Source organism: Rhinolophus sinicus, chromosome 3 (assembly GCF_057876585.1).
Source record: "Rhinolophus sinicus isolate RSI-liver-muscle chromosome 3, RSI-T2T, whole genome shotgun sequence".
NCBI lineage: Eukaryota > Metazoa > Chordata > Mammalia > Chiroptera > Rhinolophidae > Rhinolophus > Rhinolophus sinicus.
Genome location: NC_142503.1, coordinates 28,987,844 through 29,009,943, shown reverse-complemented (window position 1 = coordinate 29,009,943; position 22,100 = coordinate 28,987,844). Strand labels below are relative to the sequence as shown.

General features: G+C 39.4%; 1 protein-coding gene across 14 annotated transcripts in view; it reads right to left on the bottom strand.

Moving 5' to 3' along the window:
* Positions 1-19,952, bottom strand: part of NNT (nicotinamide nucleotide transhydrogenase) — an 84,743-nt gene extending 64,791 nt beyond the window's left edge. The window contains exons 1-8 of one of the 14 annotated variants that reach the window (XM_019736217.3): positions 19,133-19,224; positions 17,491-17,594; positions 16,385-16,617; positions 15,815-15,954; positions 15,454-15,657; positions 10,345-10,574; positions 7,576-7,793; positions 4,260-4,347 (exon numbers count right to left, since the gene is read on the bottom strand). In XM_019736217.3, coding sequence (XP_019591776.2) covers positions 4,260-4,347; positions 7,576-7,793; positions 10,345-10,574; positions 15,454-15,604 — 687 coding nt within the window. In that variant the 5' untranslated portion in view covers positions 15,605-15,657; positions 15,815-15,954; positions 16,385-16,617; positions 17,491-17,594; positions 19,133-19,224. Of the gene's footprint in view, positions 1-4,259; positions 4,348-7,575; positions 7,794-10,344; positions 10,575-15,453; positions 15,658-15,814; positions 15,955-16,384; positions 16,618-17,490; positions 17,595-19,132 lie in introns of all 14 variants that reach the window. The other 13 variants (XM_019736218.3, XM_019736220.3, XM_019736215.3 and 10 more) reach the window with 13 other exon arrangements.
* Positions 19,953-22,100: the final 2,148 nt, after the last annotated feature.

Below are 22,100 nucleotides of genomic sequence, written 5' to 3'. Positions count from 1 at the left end.
TTGGTGAAACATCTACTCCAACCTCTATTTTGAGCTCACACACTTCTGAAAGGAAGAGCAGGTGGCCAACCACATAATTTTGAATCATTTTGAATGAACTCTACCCAAAATCCAAAGCAATGTATTTAATCTCTCTAACCATGGAAGGATCAGAGCCAAGAAAACCAAAGAATTCCTCAGAAACAAGAGTCCAACCCGCCTTCTAAAAAACAGAATAAGAACAATGTTGTCTCCAGTCTGGAATGGGAGACCATCAAAGTCCTATTGTACTTCCCAGTCAATTGAAGGCAACTCCTTGTTGCTGTTTAAAAAAAAAAAAAAAAAAAAGCCACCCACAGAAACAGTAAAGTTTATAAATTCCTACCCACCCATAATACTCACACCTCCTTCTGCCTCTTTAAGACTGTGCCCCAGTGACCCCCTCCCCTACCACAGGCAGTGTCTCAGAAATCCTATTAAGTGCTCTTGATGGTGATGGTTTGTTTGGGGGTAAAGGAGAGGGGCCAAAGGGATCAACGCAGGCTCTGGGCTCCAAGGCACTGTCACCCTCCGCACACTGAGCCAGACCAGTGCTAAAACAATGAAATAAGTAAAAGCACAGGACTAGGAATCAAGAAATAACAGAAGACCCCAGAATTTAAATGATAGTGTGGGGACAAAACCCCGGAGAGCAGTTTCCAGGCTCTCGGCCTCACGTGGAGGGGTGCTGGCTCAGGTAGTAGATGGCCGTAGGCTGTGGCTAGTTGGCCGTCAGCTGTAGCCGGTTAGCCAATTGGCCACTGATATAACTGCCGTGGCTGCACTGGGGAGTGGGAGTCGGTTGGTTGGTAGAAAAGCGGACAGCAGGTCGCACGTCATGTGAATCCAGCCTCCAGTGAGACTGTAGTGGTAAGATTCCCCTACCTATGGCTCCGTGGGCGTTCCTTTTTGGCCTAGCCACATCCTGTGTTCTTATGTGGGAAGCGGGAGCAGAGACCCCACAGGCTACCCCGCACGACAGATGGAATGGCACAAGAATAAAGCAATGTCATTTTACAAAGGAACTTACTCTTTCTCTGCAACATAGTATGAAGAAAAAGATACAGAGATTAAGAGTCATAGAGCTTAGGTTCAAATCCAGACTCTACTACCGACTAGTTCTAAGAGAGACCTTCAGCAAGCCACATAGCAACTGCAAAAAAGCAGTCAAAACACCTACCCGGAAGGTTGTCACATTAAATGATGGAATCAAAAGGAGTGGCTGCTAACTGTCACACTGGAGACAAGTACTCAAAAATGAGTAGGGGAAAGGTCAAGGGAAAGAAACTACCATTAGAATGTTCTCGATTTCCAGTCAGGTAACCTGGTCCTCCTCTTGGCTTCCCTATCTCAGTAAAGGGCACTAACTGGGCACACAATCGTTCAGGCTAAAACAAGGAGGTCATCCTGAATCCTCCCTTTACACATATCCCTTCCTCCAACCCATCAGCAAGTACTATTGGTGTTAACCCCCAAAGATCTCCCAATCCAGCCCCTTCTCTACATCTCTACTGCCACCACCTACCCAGGGCACTATTTTTGCAACCAATTCTTGATTCACTCTTCTCCCTACTATCCATCTCCCACAAAACCGCCAGATGATTCTTTTAAACTTTTGTGAGATAACGGAAATACATGTATATATTGGTCTCTGCCCCCAGTTCCTGACACAGAATTCCCCAAACCCTTGTAATTTCCTAAGTGATAAAAGCACCAGGAGCATCTTCTGTTCTAATGTTTGATCTTTGACCCCCGTTCCCGACACAGAGTTCCTAAATCCCTTGGAATTTCCTGGGTGACAGCAGTGTCTTTACTTTTAATGAGGCAACTGTTGGTTATCTCTTAGATGGGAGCTGATCACCAGAAAGACTATACCATGATTAGAAGCTTGGAATTTTCAGCCCCACCTCCCATTCTCCAGATAGGGGAGAAGGGCTGGAAATCAGTTAATGATGAAGCCACCATAAGAATTCCAAGAGTACAGGGTTCAGAGAACTTCCAGGTTGGTGATTACATGCAGGTATGGGGAGCATGGTACCCACATACCCTGCCTTACACATCTCTTCCATATGGGTGTTCATCTGCATCCTTTATCATATACTCTTATAATAAACTGGTGAACAGTAAGTAAATTGTTTCCTGAGTTCTGTGAGTTGCTCTAACAAATTAATCAAACAAAAGGAGAGAATCGTGGGAACCTCCAACTTACAGCCAATCTGTCAGAAGCACAGGTGAAAACCTGGACTTGCAACTGGCATCTGAAGTAGAGGAAGGACAGTCTTGTGGGATTGGACCCTTAATGTATGGGATCTGACACTATCTCCATATAAATAGTGTTAAAATTGGGTTAAACTGTTCAACACCCAGATGGTATCACAGAATTGCTTGGTATGGAGAAAAAACCCACACATTTGGTATTAGAAGAGAAGTGTTTTGGATGAAAGGAGGGACATGGGAGCAAGAGTGGGGTTTTTCCAAAACAATCCTAAATCAGACGTTTTCCCCATTTGCAAGAAAAGATGAACTCTATACCATGACCCATAAGAGAGGCCCCACATCATCCAGCCCCACCTACCTTTCCCACATCATCTCAGATCACTCTCCACCTTGCTCTCCATACTCCAAGACCAATGGCATTCTTTATTCTTCTAGAACACACTGAACTCTTTCCCATCTCAGAGCTTTTATATGTGCTGTTCCCTTTGCCTTGAATCCTAAACTTCTGGTTTCCTTCTTCCCATATTTTAGGTCTCAGCTCTAAAGTCAGAGGAACCTTTCCCACTGAAGAAACTTGTTGCCAATACTCGCTATCATACATTACGGTCACTTCTTTTATATCCAAAATTATCTATTTATTTGATTGTTTACCTCTCACTGTGTCCCCTACTAGAATGTACGTTTCATGTGGCAGACACCTTATTTGCCTTACTCATGCCATATCCCCAGCTCCTGGAACAGTGCCTGGCATATCATAAGTCTGCAACTGATTGATTTTAGATCATTCTAGACAAGTAAGAACATTCCATGTTTAAAGGAGACCAAAATAAAATATTATGCAATCTGCCTTGATGAACCCAACTAGCATCTAATTCTTCAGTATCAGAAAAAACATTTCTGACGTGTAACCCAATCCCTTAAGCTGCAATTTAAATTCTCAGTAAAGACAGTCACTTCTCCTTCCTTTAAGCCTCTTGCCTTTTGTTTCACTTTTTAATCTCTTATATTCACAGCTTTCCACTCAACTTGCACATATTTCAAGGAAAATTCTAACCAAAAGTGAGTAGTGGATTTGTACAGCCAGTTTAAGAACAGCTTCCAACGTCTGGCCACCACGAGTGCCCGACCTTGTCCTACGACCCCGAGCAAGTCAAAACGTAATCACTTCACATACCATAGCTCCGTGTTGTTGGCTCATACTTTTGTTACGTACCAGTACTCTGGTTTTCACTTGAACCACCTGTCATTTTCTTCACCTAACCTGTTTTTAAAGCAATTAACAGGATTTCTCAAAGCTGCTATTAGCGTTGTTTTATTTTTCTAGGTGATTTATTTTGTGTGAGAACTCTGGGTTTATAATGACTTAAAAGCAGGAAGCACCAAGTAAACCTGTCTCCTACAGACAGAGTACACTGTGCAGGTAGATGACAACAGTTACAAGTCCTGCTTCCTATACTTTGCCGATGTGCTTACATTGTCATTTCGTGTAGGTAGTTTGGAGGGGTGACAACATAGTCTACTCTTTCACCTAGCCATCCTTATCTTTCTTCAAATGCTCCCGTCTGCTCTCCATATAGATTAAAGAAACTGTACCCTTTCCCCCTGACAAATATCCTGATTACGCCATCTCCCATTTTCTGTCCTCTTGACCCAAAATTTCACAAGAAGTGAGAAAACCGAAACAATCTTTTCTATGAACCAATATGTTGCAATCATTAGGAAACTTAAAATTTGTTCAATGGGATCTTGAAACTTTTTTAAAAAATTAGCAATAAACAGACTACACAGAACAAGTTATCCAAAATCCCTTTAAAAATTCAAAAAAGACTAGAATGTCCAGAAATGTCAATTTTTTTCTTCAAGCAATCTTAAGCATCTTTGAGGTTCCACCACATATTTGTACATGCCACATAAGTCGTCAGTGTGAAGCTAACACATAACATTTTTAAATGCTGTATCTTAAGACCATATATATCCTTGCTTTTAATTAATTCATATTACAATCAAATAGAAGCTTTACCTACCTTAGCTGGAGGAACTTTTCCAGCAGCTGTGATCTGACCAGTGAAAAACCGTCCAAAATGATTTGCTGCAAGTACAACAGCCTTATAACTTAAAAAAAATAAATAATAAACATATAAATAAATAATTCCATAAAATGAAAGCTTAGGCTTATAGATCATAAGTCATCAATTACACTTTAATCATCAAAGAATAACATTTATATAGTACCTACTATGTGTCAAAAACAGTTCTAAGTGCTATATATGTACTTATGCCTTTAAGTACATAAGACATTTATGTACTTCTTCACAACTTCACAACAATCCTATGGATAGATGCAATTATTGTCTTCATTTTTATAAGTGAGGAAACTGAGACGGAGAGATGAAGAGATTTGCCCAAGGTCTCTCAGCTAGTAAATAGCAGAACCAACCAGAAGTCTAACCCTGGTATCCTGCCTATAGAGACACACTCTTATCCATGTTTCCTGGACTCTTTGTAACAAATACTACAGAAAATCAGTTGTAATTTAAAAAGAAATGAAGGAAAGACAAGAAAATGCTAAGAATGGTTTTCTTTGGGCACTGGGACTACAGATACTTCAAACTTTCTATTTTACTATATTGTCCAAATTTTCCTTTATGACAATACAGTATTTGTATAATAGGGGGAAAACTTTAAAATTTAAAAACTAGATTACTTATATACCTTGTACACGATAAAATTCCAACCTCAGAAAAAAAATAATTTCCCTTGATCTTTACTGGCTGAAAGCATGGGATTTTAAGACAGATTGAACTCAGTTCAAGTCCTAGTTTTACCACTAACTAGATATGTGACGTTGGGCAAATTTCTTTAATTCTCTAATCCGTAGTTTCCTCATGTATAAAGTGGGGACAAAAAGAGCATCTCTAAGTGTTGTTGTCAGAACCAAATGAGATAACACAGGTAAAGGGCTTACCTAAAGACTGTCATAAGCGCTTGGTAAATCTTAGTGTTTTGGGCTAAAGAAACATTCTATGCAACAAAAACTAGTGAAATATACCATCTTTAATAGAATATTTTTAACATATTAGCTAATTTCATTTTCTTATCATTTTATACTTAAAAAACACTTTTGCACAGTCTCACTCGGTAATATACACTCTACCTTAATATTATAATACAACTACTTAATGATAAGATCTACCTGCTTGCTGACATTAACCCCTTTCCCTGATCACTTTTTAATAAAACAATACTTGATATAATATTTGGTACAAAAGCATTAAACAGTTACTACTATTACTTTAAGTTAAAAAAAAAACCGGAGCAGGAAAACAAAATTTTAGAGGTTACATGATTTGTTAGTCTTATTTCTGAATCCAAGGGATAGAAATGTTCAAAGAACAAACAGGACAAAGATTCAAAGGCCAGTGTAAGAAATTAATTTGGGAATTAACGTTTTAAAATATTCAGTTGCAAAAAAAAAAATGCAAATAAAAATAAAAGAGAGATAAAGAAAAAAAATATTCAGTTGCTATACTGAAAAAAATAACAAACTAGAACTGGTTATACAGGAAATGTACAAGAAAACACTTGTGGGGAAAAAGTGGGCCTTTTATTATGACAGCAAAAAAGCTAAGAATGAACATAAACGAACTAGAAGGAGCACATCTTCATTGTAATCTGTGTGTATGAATTCAAATTTCAGCCACCTCTGGGGCCACACTAGGCAGGGTAGAAAATAGACATGTTTCTGCACACCCCTCCATGCCTCAGTTTTACTAAGGCCACTCTGCTCTTAGTCGGTTTGTTTGTATTTCCTGGTAATATTTCATTTGCTCAAAAAGATTCTGCAGCTAAAAACCACTGGTCTACAGCTACTGGTTTTGATAACCTTTCACATATGTGCATTTCACACGACAAAACCAACAGCACTCTCAAAAGTTAACATTGTACATTTTCTGTATAAAATTTTAAGTCCCACACTGCATAATATAATTCTTCTACAAACTAAATACAGCAAAAATTTATTTTGTCCCTTGTATGTAATTTATGTGACACAAAAACAAAATCTTCAAACCAACCATTTGCCATATTACATTGACAACAAAATGTGTTTTCACCTTGTCATTTTTGTTTATTGCTCATCTCATTTATATCCAGAGTGAACAGCTGAAACCCAAAGTACAATCTTTTGCCTATTTAATATGTTCTACCTGAGATACAAACCTAACAAAACTTTCAGCTCATGTGTCAGGCCATAAAAGGCTTTATTTAAGTTAGTCTTTTTTCATGCACTATTTTATGTTTTTAAATGTTTTCATTTGTTGGTGCCTCATTCATATTAGCAAATGTCACTACTAATTGTTTTTTGGGCTAAAAATCTAATTCAACCCCAATAAATTTTCATTTTTAAAACTCGAATTCAACTAGCTTTTTAAATTAGCTGATTTCACAAGCATTATCTGATTTCCAGATTTTTCCCACTCTCTAGGCACAGTCAGCAACACACTGCAAACATATCACTATTTCTATCCCTCCCCTGAGGCAGGCTCGATTACTCAATCATAGCCACATTCCCCAGAGCAAAATGAGCCTTAGAATTGTTCCCAGGGTAGCATCCCAGGCAATAAAGAGGGAATGCATTACTGCTAGCGGGTAAATGAAGTTTATTGCCATCTTGGCCTTAAAGGTAAGAGGACGCAGTCAGTCCTCAGTTATCAATATAGGTTTTGACACCAGATAAAACTTCTTCAAGCGCAGACATTTTCCCTATTCATTAAATATTTTATGAGTTTACCTAAGCAAAACCTAATTAAAATGGCAAATCTGCTAATATGTGTATATTAGACTGAATCATATGAAACTGCCATTATCCAACCATTTTTGACCTATAAAAACAGCAATTAATGTTAACTAAACTTGTTGTTTAGTTAACCATTTCAAAATATATACACATATCAAATCTTTATATTTATACAATGTTATGTCAATTACATCTCAATAAAAACTGGGGGGAAAAACAGCAATTTCAACCTAATATGGACACATACACACACATATAAATGAAATACAGTATATTCCTCATACAAACAATCTGGCAGTCATTTCCTACTACTTCTACCCATAAAGATTAAAAAAGAGCATACAACAGAGTGCAATATGAAGAACTATTTCCTATCTGATGACTGTGAAATAATGAGTCTTAAAAATAATTTAAGTGCACTCTCAAACAGCTGCAACCTCCAACAATTATCACAAAATCATTGTAAGAGAGAAGAGCTACAGTGAGCATGTTTCTGCCGTACCATTCATTGTTCTTTTGTTGAACTTAAATAGAAAAGAACCTACCCAGCAATGTTGGCCATAGAGCTTAGCGCGTCATATCCCTGAGCAATGGTGACTCTTGGAACCTGGTCCATCGCCAAAACTGTAGTTTTTCTTTTGGAAAGTTTATTTAGCAAGTCTGGATTTTGAGCTGGATAAATAAAACTAATCAGTGTTCCAGATGTCTTTAAAAGGTCAGCTTCATGACTATCTAACGTTGGATTAAGCATGGGGGCTCGCACCTAAGAGAAAAGTTAGGTCACCGATTAAAAATGTAAATTCCTTTACCACATTTTTACATAAACAGGACAATTTCAATAATATGCCATCGTTGAAATAATACTCCAGAAGTAATCTTTCAGCAATAAATTTCTGACTAAAGTCCTAAACAGGGTAAGGCACACAAAGATCTATGCCATCTGTCCTCTGATGAGCTATGCACTGACTGGTCTGAGTAAAGTGCACACACAACTGAAAATAATGTCGGGATGGGTTTGACAATGACCTGTAGAGCACTGGAAAAAACACGTAGGTTCTGTAACAAATCTGTCCTCCCAAAACCTATTACTCTGGTACAATGAAGAGACATTAGAATAAACAGGCGGGAAGTTTTTGTTGTGTATTCAAAGATTCCACTTGCTAATTTTGATAAGCACGAACATTTGGAGTGCTGAGAAGAATATTATAAACTAAAATTTCCATGGTTGTATGTATAGATTTACGTCACCTTAAAATTCCAGATGAATATTCATAGATGAACACAATCATAGCAGTAGCCTTGCTGAATTGCTTTTAAGCAAAAAGCTACAATACACTGTTAAGTACCAAGTCAGTCAATGAATACACACTTCACATGCTTTAAAGTTTCAAATGTCCATATTTTAAAGCCAAATTTTAAAAATTCCACTGTAAAAGTGTTTTAAAATGTGTTTTATATCAAAGTTTAAAGTAGTCTTCAATGAAAGTATATCATTTCATTAGCTCCCAGTTCACAGTAGTGCTTTTAGGCAAGTAAGCACAGAAAACAAACAGCTCTGGGACTTAAGTTTTAAAAGGAAATACAAACACTTGGTCAATACTTTCATTTCACAGCATTTCATCTCAATTTCCCTATGAGACACCGTTATCTGTTATTCCCATTTCGGTTGTTGATCTGGTGATGCATGTGATTTTAGGTTCTGGATTTTATTTAAGACTCTCTGATAAGATCTACCTTTACTCAGTCAGAATCTCTAATAGAGTTAATAAAAATTAGAGGACCACTTTGACTTGATTCTACTGGCCCCTATCGAATGCTCAGCTAAGACTGTCATCATCTGAGTGAGCTAAGCCAATAGAATGTTTCCCTGTACTTTTTAGATAATTACCGTGTTTCCCCGAAAATAAGACCTAGCCGGCCCATCAGCTCTAATGCACCTTTTGGAGCAAAAATTAATATAAGACCCAGTCTTATTTTAATATAACATGAAACTTGGTCTTATATTAATTTTTGCTCCAAAAGACGCATTAGAGCTAATGGTCCGGCTAGGTCTTATTTTCAGGGAAACACGGTAGTTCCTCAGTATATTAATAAGCTTGACTCAAAAGAGGCCCCAAGGTCAAGTAATTTATTAATGCAAGTACATAAGCTTCTATATTACAGAATTTCCCAGTGCCTTTAACATGCTCACACACATTATAAATCTCTAAAAGAACACAGAGCATTTTGAAAACTTTTGTGCACCCTACTAACCCTTTTTAATGTGACATCTCAAAAGGTTTTGATCCCTAAAACATACATTGGAATAGGTTATACTTATTTTTCTATTTTCACTAACTCTTACTCTACCAAGTTATATCACCAAGTATCTGTATACCCAAACACTTTAAAAGTTCTAGGTAAATTATAATTTATCTCCATACCACAAATTTTACTATTAATTTTATATAGCAAAAAAAACGGTTTTACGTCTTCACCAAAAACCACTATTTAAGACCCTATCAAAATATTCAGTGGACTCTATGTTTAAAAAAAAAAAAAAAAAAAAAAAAAAACCTATGTAACTGATTCCCGAAAAATTAACACAAGAAAAAGATGATGTCTCCAAAAAAAAGTGAGCTTATTTTAACCTGATAATCATGCTTATATAACCCATACTTCCCTGTCTGCCTTGGTTGCAGAAGGCTTAGGATTTAAGTTAATGTTCAACTCCAGTAATTATCTATGCTAGACTTACGATAGTCTCTCTTCCTTTCCCTACATAATTTTTTACTGGAGATTTATTCCTAAAGTTCTTCAGCATACAGATTTCTATTATATATTAAGACCTTTCATTAAAGTAGGTAAGGCTACTTGCCATTCAGCCCAATGCTGCTTTCTCCAGAATAGTCCTGCCCTCTCTAAAAATAGCACTTACGTCAGTTAAATCACTCTTCTTTGTAGGTATCAAAAGATCATTGTACATTCAGTCCCAGGAGGAGTTGCACGCTTTCTTTCTATTTTAGTAGCAATTAAATACTCAACCTGTGGGTATTTTGGATACATATGAACCATGCAGTCCAAATTTTCCCTAAGCAATTAAAACAAATTTCCACATGTGAAAAGGAAGATCTCTTTTTCTCTTCTCATGGTTACACAAAGAACACATGGCCTGAAAAGGTTCTATTGGAATGTGAAGAATATTCACAAAAAGCAATCATTTCTTTGAGAAAAAAAGCATCATTTGAAAATATAAAAGCTATAACAATGACATTTAACTATTCTATGAAAACATTTTGAAAAGTCATAAACAAGAGGGGGAAAGGAATAATTACTTTGACCACCAAATCAGAAGCCAGCACTTCCTTCGCCCCTTGGATTTGGGCACCTGCTGCTCTATAGTGATCATCTGAGAACTTGGAAGCTTCGCCAGCACCCGATTCCACAACAACATTAAAACCCTGCTTGACCAAGGCCTGAACGCCAGCAGGAGACAATGCCACTCGCTTCTCATTTTGGAAAATCTCCTTGGGGACTCCAACAGTCAGTTGCTTATATGGAATTCCTACAAACAAAGGCAAAAAAAAAAAAAAAAAAAGAACATTTGGTTTAAAAAAAAGCTTTAATAACAAAGTTCAGATAATGGAAATGGGCCATCTGTTCAAAATATACTGCACATACAAGTTACTGTTCAAAATGATGATTCTGATTCATAATCATAATTCTTGACTATTTTTTGATAAAGTTTTTATACCCACTGTCCTGAAAATTCTAAATATTTTAATTAATCAAATGGCTCTCTTCAAAGCACATGACTAGCTTAGTTTACTCTTAGGGGAAAAAAAATGCTTTGAGAGATCACTCAACATGCTAACCCCATTCTTCAAACTAACCCTCTTGGGTTTATGTTCTCCTTGTCCTTACTTTTAAGGAAGACAGGAGTAATAGCTGTTTTGAAGAATACACCTACATTACATACTCTAATAGCCTGCCACACCCAAAGTCCCCTTCGTGGCAATTTGGCCTCATAGATTTCCAAGTATTAAATTTTGAGACCTTACATTCTCGGCCACAACTAATTAAACCAGGGATTAGCAGCAAGGCCAAAAATAAAAATCTACAGGCCAGACATGAGGAAAACCAGCAGCCTATGAGATGAGTTACATAGGAATTTTGCCCAAGGACACTCTATGTTGGCCAGTGACTACCCAACCCAGTCAGGTTCTCTCTCAGGAAGTCTGAATGGGAGACCCACAGAAAGAATAGGACAGAGAAAGGAGCATGGTGCAGCAGCTGTGTGTAAGCATAACCATAAGGTAATCAAAGGGAGATCAGCAAGCCACAGTAATGGAGATGCAAGGAGAAAAGATGAGTCATAGCTCTGAAATCCAGAACAGCATTCCACTCCTCCAAGAAGTAGGTGAAGGGTTTCTTGGGCTCTCATGCTTCCCAAAATAAGCCCATACAATAAGCCCTCATCACAAAATATAACCTGATGTGATTCTGTTCCTAGCAACCTAAAAAAGCCTGTCCAATAGAGTTAAAGTATTTATACACGGTACAGACCAGCTTTAGCTAAAGTACATTACTTTCTTCTGTTGTTTTACTCAAAAAGTGGACATAAACAGGTTTTTTTAATAAAAAGGATCTGCTTCTATATAAGTTTTACTAACATTTAGGAAATCTACTCTAGCAACATAAACCCTGGATGTATATTATAAAAAAAAGAAATAAGATTATCTCTAGAGTAAACTTACTGAGACCTTAGAGAGAGTGCATCAACCTAAAAATATCACCTTTAAAGTCTTAGATCCCACACTACTTAAGCAGTAAAAGTTGACAGTAAGCCAAAAGCAAATATATACTGAATCTTACTCTATACTTGAAGGAGAGGGAGGAAAATGATAGAAAGTTAGCAAATATTTCGGACTGATGTACAAAGTAAATCACATACACTTAACTGGAGTTCACTTACCTAACAACCTCAGATTATCTGGGCCTACATACCATATGCCAAGGAAAGTTACAAAGACAAATGAAGTCACATCAAAAGGACTTAGAAGGCCACCTGAAAGGGCTTCCACTAGACAACTCTGAGACAATTTGAGCATCAAAAAAAATAATAATTGGAGTCAGCCGGTTAGCTCAGTTGGTTAGAGCGGTGCTTTTAACAACAAGGCTGCCAGCTTGATCCCCACATGGGCCACTGTGAGCTGTGCCCTCCACAACTAGATTGAAACAACTACTTGACTTGGAGATGACGGGTTCTGGAAAAACATACTTAAATACATAAAATGTTAAAAAAAAAAAAAAAAAAAGAAAATAACAATTAATTGCAATGTAGTAAAATACATCCAAGGATGTTAAAATTCATGAGTTCATGATGTCACTCAAAAAATAAATAAATATTTTTTAATAGCTTCATTGGTCAACTTTGGCGGAAGTAATGTGTGGTATGCAGAATAATGGTCTCTCAAAGATATCCATGTCCTAATCCTCAGAACTTGTGAATATGTTACAATACATGGCAAAGACGAATTAAGATTACAGATAGAATTAAGATTGCTTATCAGATGACCTTGAAATAGGGAGATTATCCTGGATTATCCGGATGGGCCCAATGTAACCACAAATTGTCCTTAAGGGTGAAACAAGGCGGCAGAAGAGTCAGAGTCAAAGAGTAATTTAAAGATGCTACACGGTTGACTTTGAAGATGGAAGAAGGGGCCAGCCATAAGCCAAGAAAGTAGATGGTCTCCAGAAATTGGAAAAGGCAAGGAAACAGATTTTCCTCTAGAGCCTCTGGAAGGAATACGACTCTGCCAACACCTTGATTTAAGGCTAGTAAGAGCCACTTCACACTCTGACTTCCAGAAGGGTAAGACAATAAATTTGTGTCGTAAGAAGGTAATAAGACTGTAGTCATTTGTTACAGCTGGAATAAATACATAAGGGAACCAACTGATTATTACCAAAACTAGTAAACAACAGAAAAGAATGAAACATTTTTACATTTCCAGTACACTCTGAGGGTAACTGAATAGAGGGAAAGTTTTTTTTATAGAAAAATTGTAGCGAATAAATTAAGATAGAATGATAGATATCACCAATTTAAAACCCCTGAGAATCATGGATTTAGTTAATGATAATCAAATTGCTGCTATAGCCTTTGAGTGAAAAACTGATGGGAACTTTATAATAGATGGATCACATGGGCAACATCTAAACTCACCGATCAATCTTCTTGATATAATGCAATAGATACTACAGAGCATCACCTATGAAGTATTCTTGTCAAAAAAAAATTAAACCTGACTCTGATGAAGCCTCTAGATCTAGCTAAATGTTACAGAAAATACAAGAGACAGAGAAACTGGTTTAAAAATACCAAGGGAATTCAGCCAGGCAAACCCAGAATGTGAGAAATTCTACAAGGCAACAACTAAATTCTTCAACAAATAAATTAAACAGAAAAAAGAGGAGGGGAACATATAGCTCAAAAGAGATCTCAAGACACAGCAAGGAAATACAACACGTGGACCTTGTGTGGATCATTATTTGAACAAAGCAACTGTAAAAAAGAAAAAAAGTAGAAAAATTTGAGAAAATACGAATACTGACTGGAATTACTTTTCATGCTGTTCAGTGTGATAATGAAATTGTGGTTTAATTAAGGAAAAATAGAATCCTTATCTTTTTTTAATTAGTTTCTGTTGATTAGACATTTATACACTTCACAGTGATAACCCCAACAAGCCTACCACCCATCTGACACTTGACATAGCTATTCCACTACCACTGACTATGTTCCCTATGCTGTGCTTTACATCCTATGGCTATATACGGCTTTATTAATTATAGTTGACATTCAATATTATGTCAGTTTCAGGTATACAGCACAGTGGTTAGGCATTTATTTATGAAGTGATTCCCCCATTAAGTCTAGAACCCATCTGACACCACACATAGTTTTCACAACATTATGGACTATCTTCTCCGAATCCTTATCTTTTAAAGATAAAAAAACAATTCCCTACGAAATAGGCCAGAATCAGAAATTAAACAAAAAGTCTTAAACATCGTTAATATAGAGAGCCTGGTGCCCATACATTTATTCACAAGGACAACAATCGTGTCCTCAATGTATTTACTTGTATTACACAATTTTATCACACTGGGTAATCTGGCTTTCTAGAAAATTTTTTAATCTGAAGAAAAAGTTGAGGGCTCTCAGGGGCAGGTACCCTGCCAATACTGACTTGTCACGTGAGAAGAAGAAAAGGGGCTGTGAAATCTACTAAAGGCAGACATAAGAATTCAAAAAGCCTAGCAGGTTAGGGGTCCTTAATACACAACAAACAGTCCTACAAACTTACATTTTAAAGGGCATTATACCATGTGGCAAACACTTCTGACTGCCCCTCAAATGTGCATCTTGTTCCTCCCCCTTAGTAACAATGCCATTTTTAGTTGAATATATTGTCACCTGGAATAAATGACTAAATGGCTAAGTCTCCCTTATAGCTACATATGGCCACCTGTGTGCGTTCTGACCAATGAGGTATAGACAGAGTTCGAGGGGGTCTATGGGCAAGATGCTTAAAGGGATGTGACTCAGCTTAGAAGGGCCCCTTTTAGCCTCTCCTCCTTCTGGCATGCACCTTAGAACAGAGAAGCAAGGACGGGGGCGGGGGGAGTCCTAGCAGGGAAGACCTTACAGTCCACTGAAAGATTTCAGCTCTTATTCTATATGAGCTAGGAAACTAGTGGCAAATTTTGAGTAGATGAGTGACATGATCTTTCATTTTAAAAAGATGATTCTCACTATTGCATACAGAACAGACTGTAAAGGGACAGAGGTAGAAAGCATAGAGATCATTTATAAGACTAATACAGTAGTCCAGGTGACAGACGATGGTGTTTGGACCAGGATAACAGTGGTGATGATGAGAAGAGGACAGATTCTAGATATAAGGTAGAACTGACCTCCACCTACTGTGAGGATCTAAGATGCCTCCAAGGTTTCTGAACTGAGCAACTAAGAAGCTGCCATTTACTAAATTGAGAAGCATTACTGCAGATTACTTAATACACTTAGTTCCTTATTCTTGAGCATAGATGATCCATATATGGTACAATTCCCCAGTACCGACTAGGAAAGAGGAAATAGTTATTCTGAGCAGTAGTTTCCAGGGAACAACTCAACTGGTGCACCACTTTTCTTTTTCTATTATCTTTTATTCTCTATTAGCTCTGATAAACAAGAACTTCTATACATGGAAAATGTTAAAAAAAAATCCTCATTAGCTTTTTTTATTCAAAATGATCACTCACAAGCACCAGGCTGTAAAACTATGTGGCTTTTCCTTTTATCAATCATCAGGAGATCTATTAGTTCCTATGACTTGAAGGTTTGCTTTACACACATTGAAGTGAGACTTTACCTGGTTTTACAGAGGATTTACACCGCAGCGCCTGATGAGTATGAAATGTTCGTAAAAAATCCTTCTTCCCAGGTAGAACCTTACAGGGCCCCAAACTGCTAAGTAAAGGACACGAACAGCCAGTCACCACTGTTTTCAGTAGGTTCGCCATGTTCCTAGGAGTTCCCAACTTTCTGAATCCCCAATTTTCTCGAAGGTAAATCACTAAGAGGAAAGAGAATAAAATAGTTACGTGCAGAGAAAAACATACTTTGTCTTTCGAACATCAAAAACATAAAAACATACTAATAAAAACAAAGGGCTTGGAATATAACGGTTATATGTGGACATCTACAATAAACTTATTTGCAAAGTCTTTTACCTACAGAAGATGCTTCAAAAGTTTGTTTCCAATTCAGGTATTTAAAAATTGGAATCCATTTTCCCACTTAAATTGTAGTTATCAATTCACTATTCAACTCCAAGCCTAGATCACATAAACCCAATTGATCCTTAATGCAGCTGGAAAGTTAAAAAAAAAAAAATTGCTATAGTCCTGTCATATCTTACATGAAAGTTAAGTCTGCATGTCCAGCAAAAATTTTACATCATCAAAGTTACCCTTGGATTTTCCTTAAACTGTCTAAAATACTTTACAGTACAGTAGTTTAGATGCCATGTTGTACAGAAAACACTGGCATCCTATTCAGCACGGCATCCTGTGAGACCCCCCAAACTGAGACCTCCACTGTTTTCCGTACCAGATCCCAGGGGCTCATGGAAGGTACCCCACCATCCCCAGGATTCCTAATGTTCTTCCATCCTTCTTTCCTGTCCTTCTAAATTGGGAAGAGGCAGAGGACCTGGAATTCTATCAGTCAGGTATGGCTAATTCCGCCACCTATGCCTTTATACTCTGCCCCATCATGTGTGCCCCCACGGGGCCCAGCACCTAATCCCAGCAGACTCCATAAACAGTCTTCCAGCCTCCAGAGGAAGAAGGGTCTAGCTCATTTTTAATTTCGGAACTGCCGCCACAACTCCCTGAAGCTACTTCTTGCAAACAGCAGAATACAACACTGGAAACGGAAATCCTCGATCCAGGTGGTGCTGATTCTTAAGATGCCCTTTAATTCAACAACCATGTATGGAGGGCTGCCTCAGAGGCACAGCCATTAGGAGCATCTGTAGAATCAAATTGGAATAGGTCACACGCTTGGACATAAGACAAATCAACAAGTAATAACACTACAAAGCAGAGTAAGGCAAGTCCAAAGTTGTTGGAGGGATCAAAGGAGATCATATCCTCCTACAGGGCTCAAGACAGAAGGAGAAAGGCGTGTGAGATGGAGAGAGTAATATGAACAAAAGCTAAAGAAGAGGGAGCATGCAAGATGTGTTCAGGCATGCAACCAAAAAGGAGTATAAATAATTCTTTGCATTTAAATAGAAGATTTGATGTTTTCAAAGTATTTCCACATGTCATTTCATTTCAGTCCTAAAGCATGCCTGAGTCCCAAAAATACTCTCACTCATTCATGGGTCACTTCTAGGGTTATTCATGGCTGAGAATAGAAAACAAATGAGTTCAATTTCAGCCACTCATTCAAAACATTCACTGAATCTATGCTAAGAACCAAGGGAGATACAAAGATAAAGATAATTCTTGTCTTGAGGGAGATTTTGTCCTACCATTACCAATGACCTAGTCCTCTCCTAATCTCCCCACTTACCCTAGTTTCTCTTCTTGGGTCATCCCAGCTCCCCAACAACCACCATTGTCTTGGCGCTGATGAGGGTTACTCAGCTCTCATCAGCAAAAATAAATAAATAAATAAAATAAAGCTAGCTATCATAGCATCTATGTATTGCCTAAGTCTGCCACTCACTCACTGTTTGAGCTGATCCTGTGCCTTAGTCTGATCCTCTATAAAAGAAGCATAGGAAAGCTCATTTGTTAGGCTCTAGAAATGTCATGATTAGGTGAGATTTTGCAATGCTTTGCAAAGCTGAAGTCCTATGTCTTAGCCAGGAGTCTGGAAAATTTGCTCTGCCTACTTGGAAAATGGTCATTTGATGTTGAGCAGATCCCTGGCATCAGATGTCAACATGGCCAAGGCCTTCAGAGGTGAATTGCTCCCAAAAGTTCCACTTGATTCAAGCTGTGAACGTACAGGACAGTAATCAGGAAGTAGTTTATTGACAAGAGCAGTACCGATCACCAAGCTTCAATCAAATACAAAACATCCTGAAAGATATTCAGAGAATATTTGAACCTATCACAAGCCAGCACTTGTTACCAAAGATAGTATTCCATCTTAATTGTCACCTTCTCCCCTATCTTCACTTTAAAGCTTTCTGCTGTTTTACTATCCATGTGCTTCTATGGCTTTGAAACAACAGGGGAAAACCTGACAACTCAAAATTGGGGGGTAAAAAAAAAAACATTTGTTTTTTAGTATGGCATTCATACCGCCATTTAATGTAAGTTATTTGGGTAACTTTCTCCCCTAAAACATATTTAAATCCTTGAGGGCGAGCACTTAAGAGGATAACATAGACGCTAATAGGGTGAACTGTGAGTTGGAAGCCCCTACTCTGCAATGCATTAGTTGTGTGACCTTGGCAAGTCAGTCACTTAACTTCTCTGTACCTAATTTCCTCATCTTTAAAATGGAAATAATAGCACCTACCTTACAGGATTGTTGTGAGGATTAAAAGGATACAATATCTTTACTCCTATTATAATTCACTTTGGTATTACCTCTGGCCCAGTGCTTTGCACAAAATAGTGGAAATCAACAAGTATTTTTTGACGGAAAGAATAACTAGAGCTAGATAACCTGAAGCCTGGGTATCTATGGTACCCATACTCCAAGGAGTTTCAGGAAGTTTCCTCTGAAAATGAAATGCTGTGTAGCCTTGTGGAAAACTAATTCCATCAGCAAAGGTAAGCGGCCAGGGCACACTTGCTGATAAGAAAGTAATCCTAAACTGTTTATTCAATTAAAAAAAAACAGCCAAAGTTTGCAAATAAAAGGGGCGAGACGGAGAAGAGAAAAGCATTTTAAATAAAAGTAGGCAAGCAAGCCTCACCTTTCCAATAAAGCCTGTCCTACAAGGCTCCTTAAAAACGGGTCGCTTAAGGACTGCCCTGCATCACAGGGTAAATAAAGGACAGCCCGCAACCGTAAACAAGTCATGCGTTTAAAGCGAGACATACCAACCAAGGACGCAACAACCTACAGAAGCTTAGGCTGGCAGGCAGCCCAAACCCACCGGCACCACCCCTACCTCTGCAACTAAACTGGCATCAGCTGGCATCTGCCAGGGACCGCTATTTATAACCTTCCCCGAAAGCCGATTGGAGGAGGCTGCATAATACTCATTCCGCATCCAAAGTTCGAATCCCCCTCTTGCCCCTCCGCTGTCTCCTCCCCCTCGCCAGCCCCGGCCCGCTAGAAGCTTAGCGGGACCACCACCACAAGCCTGCTCCGACAGGCACTCACAACTTTGGTTCGCCACGTCCTATGAGTCCAGCCAGTTCCCCACCCCGAATCCCATCATGGTTGAAGCACAACTTCGGGGCGTCCCGCCGCCACCTCTCTGGATGCACCCCCTTATCGAGAGTCTTCTCTGACCTCCCTTCTTCCCCCCCGTACCACTCCCGCCGTACCCCTCAAAGCTCCAAGACCGGTACCTGCACAGCTGCCGCCTCGTTCCCGCTCTCTGCGGAGACCCAGTTCCTGAATCCACGCGCCCACTCCTTTCCACGTCGCCCCAGCAAGAGACAAGAAAGGACCCCGCGCCAGGTCCCTACCGACCCCGCCCCCTTCTCCTTGACAGGTCTCCTTCCCGGCGGGGGCCTGGAATGTCGCCGCAAGCCCTGCGCCCCTTCCCTGCTGCGCCCCAGGCTGCCCTTGCCGCCGGCGCCGCCACGCTCACCTGGGCGGGGAGGCCGGGCAGTACTGGGCTGCGCGCAAGGGGCAACGAGGGAACGCCGCGCTGGCAGACCCGGGTTGGGGCCCCGCGGCACAGCGCCTCCAACCCGGAAGAACAGCCCCAAACCGGCAGCAGCGGCCACGTGATGGCGACGCAGCCCCCACCTCGGCCCCGAGCCCCCTCCTTGCCAGGCCCTTCTTCCCGCCCGGGCCCCTCCGCTCTCCCGCCTGCCCTCTCACGGTACGGCAAAGCGACCTCACGAAATGCCCCCTCAGAGCGCAAAGGCCAGTTACCCTAAGGGGTCCTTCACTCTCCGCGGTGGCAGCCAAAACCTCTTTGTCTCGGGCTCGACCCGCGGCCCCCCGCCCCGCCTCCGCGCTTTCTCTGGGCCCGTCCTTGTCAATCAAACCTGGAGCCAAACCCCGGCCCTGAAGTTTTCAGGGCTACATTTGATCTCTTCCCCTGGAGAGGCAGTTAGAAAGTGTGATTTCTTCTCCTGTATCCCACCTGATCAAGTAAGAGACTAATATAGCTCCACTCCTTGTACCTGACTTTCCTCTAGCTCTCTAGGAAAAATCAGAATGTCTGTAACAGGAGAGGACCAAAAAGAAAGTGGGAAGGAAGGCAGGGGGTGGTGAAGGGCGGGAATGGGGGCGTTGTTTTTCCATTCTTGTGGGAGAGGTGGAGTTAAGTTCCTCAGGAAACGTTATCTAGACCCGAAAATTAACACACATCTGCGTACTCGTCTTCCAATGGCTGGCCCAAAGCCGTGTGCTAATGTTAGTATTTACACCCAGTGGCTGGAGAGCGTCCTTGGTGGATGTTAATGTCCTGACCAGGCCTAGGCTGATTTCAGCAAAACTATTAAAGGAATCCAAAACATAATGACCTTGTTGTTCTTTGCAAATAGTTCCATTAATTAGTATGCAGGTGTCTTCTGATTAAAAGTGGGAGGAATAAAATATAGAGTATAAAATGGCTCCTTTACCCAAAGCTGAATCATCGTGAAGTGTCAGTATAGTCACTGCTTTTTACTTTAAAATGAATAAAAGAATTATGAATCTAAAAGACATATGGCCAAACAGGTATTCCATATTCTTAAAAAGAAATAAGTTGCAGAGAAACCCTTAATTGAGAACATTTCTTGTGTTTAACCAGCACAAAAGGTTATTCAACTATTGGACTCAGACTGACAGCCAAACAAGGTAAAACACTATTCCTGTCCTGGAAGAGTTCCCAAATGGGAAAGGACAGGAAAGGACGCAGCCACCTTTTAAAATGAAATGAACCATGATTAAGTGCAACGGTAGGGACAGGTTCAAGATACTGCAAATACAGTGAGTCAGGAGTAATTGATAAGGATTGAAACTAAGCTGTTTTTTACAATATACCGGAGGTGCCTAAAAACATGGTCAACATGGCTCAAGCAGTAGTTCACAGTAATCGGAAGTGTCTGGATGCTGATGGCAATTGGGCACCTCTTGTAATTGCAGAAGTCAAATGTGACTTGTATTCATCTTTTGTTATTTGTATATATTATTATAATTTTAATAGTTTTTTTTTCCTTCCTTAAAATGTGTATACATTTTTTGGCACCCTCTGTATGTAAGTCTAGTCATGCTATATAACGTAAACATATACAGTGCTTTATGTCAATTATATCTCAATAAAACTGGGGGGGGGGAACTAAGCCCTAGTTTTAAAACAACTGGAAGGTGTAGGGGGCAGGGTATGTAGGTGTGTTTGCTTCTTTTCTCTTTCAAGGCTTAAATATCAGTGGTTCCCAGCTGAGGACAATTTTGTCCCAAGGTGTCTAGAGACATTTTGGTGGTCATGAGACAGGATAGTTAGCATGTCCCTAGGTAGACAGGGAGGTCCCTGGTGGAATAAACAAAAGACAGCCATATCCTAAAACTCTAGGTTTTGAATCACTCCTTCCGCTCCAGGACATACTGTAACAAGGCCTTGAGATTAATCATAAAATTCCTTTAAGAGTGGGTTACTTTGCTAATTCCTTTAGGATGGGCAAGCAGAACAAACCTGGTAGATGAATTTCATTAGAAGGTGCCAGTTCCCTTCTTCAAACTGTTCCTTCTTCAAACAACTCCCCTTTCCCAAACAGGCAAGGGAAGGTATAAAAGTGAGAGCTTTTGCTTCAGTCACGGGACACCCCCATTCGGGACCCCCTCCCACTCAGGAGCTCTGACTCTTTGCTTTCAATAAACTACCTTCTTTTTAAAACTCTTTGCCTCTCCTCAGTCCGTGTTTCCATTTTTCGGTCTCACGAGACACTAACCCATCCGACACCCAGAAACTGCCGGCAGATCCAACATCATCTACATCATTTGGGGACTCACAGGAAAATAATCCTCCATCAGTCACAACTGAAAAAGAGAGGCATTAACAGAGGCCAGGGATGCTGCTAAATACACTGCATTACACAGGACCATCCTTTACAACAAAGGTTTATCCAGCCCCAAACTTCAATAGTTGTAAGATCCAGAAACACTGGCTTAAATAAATACTTAATGGGTTATTTAATTTGACTTGCTTATGATTATAACACATGAGAACAAATCCAAAGAGAACACACAACTTTTCACTTTTTCTGTTAAATGGTAAGCATATGGTAATTTTTTAAATTTATTCTGATTATTTGTCTGACATAATTTGGGTACTATTGTTCCAGATGAAAACATTTATCATTTGGAAGGTTCTGTTTTAGG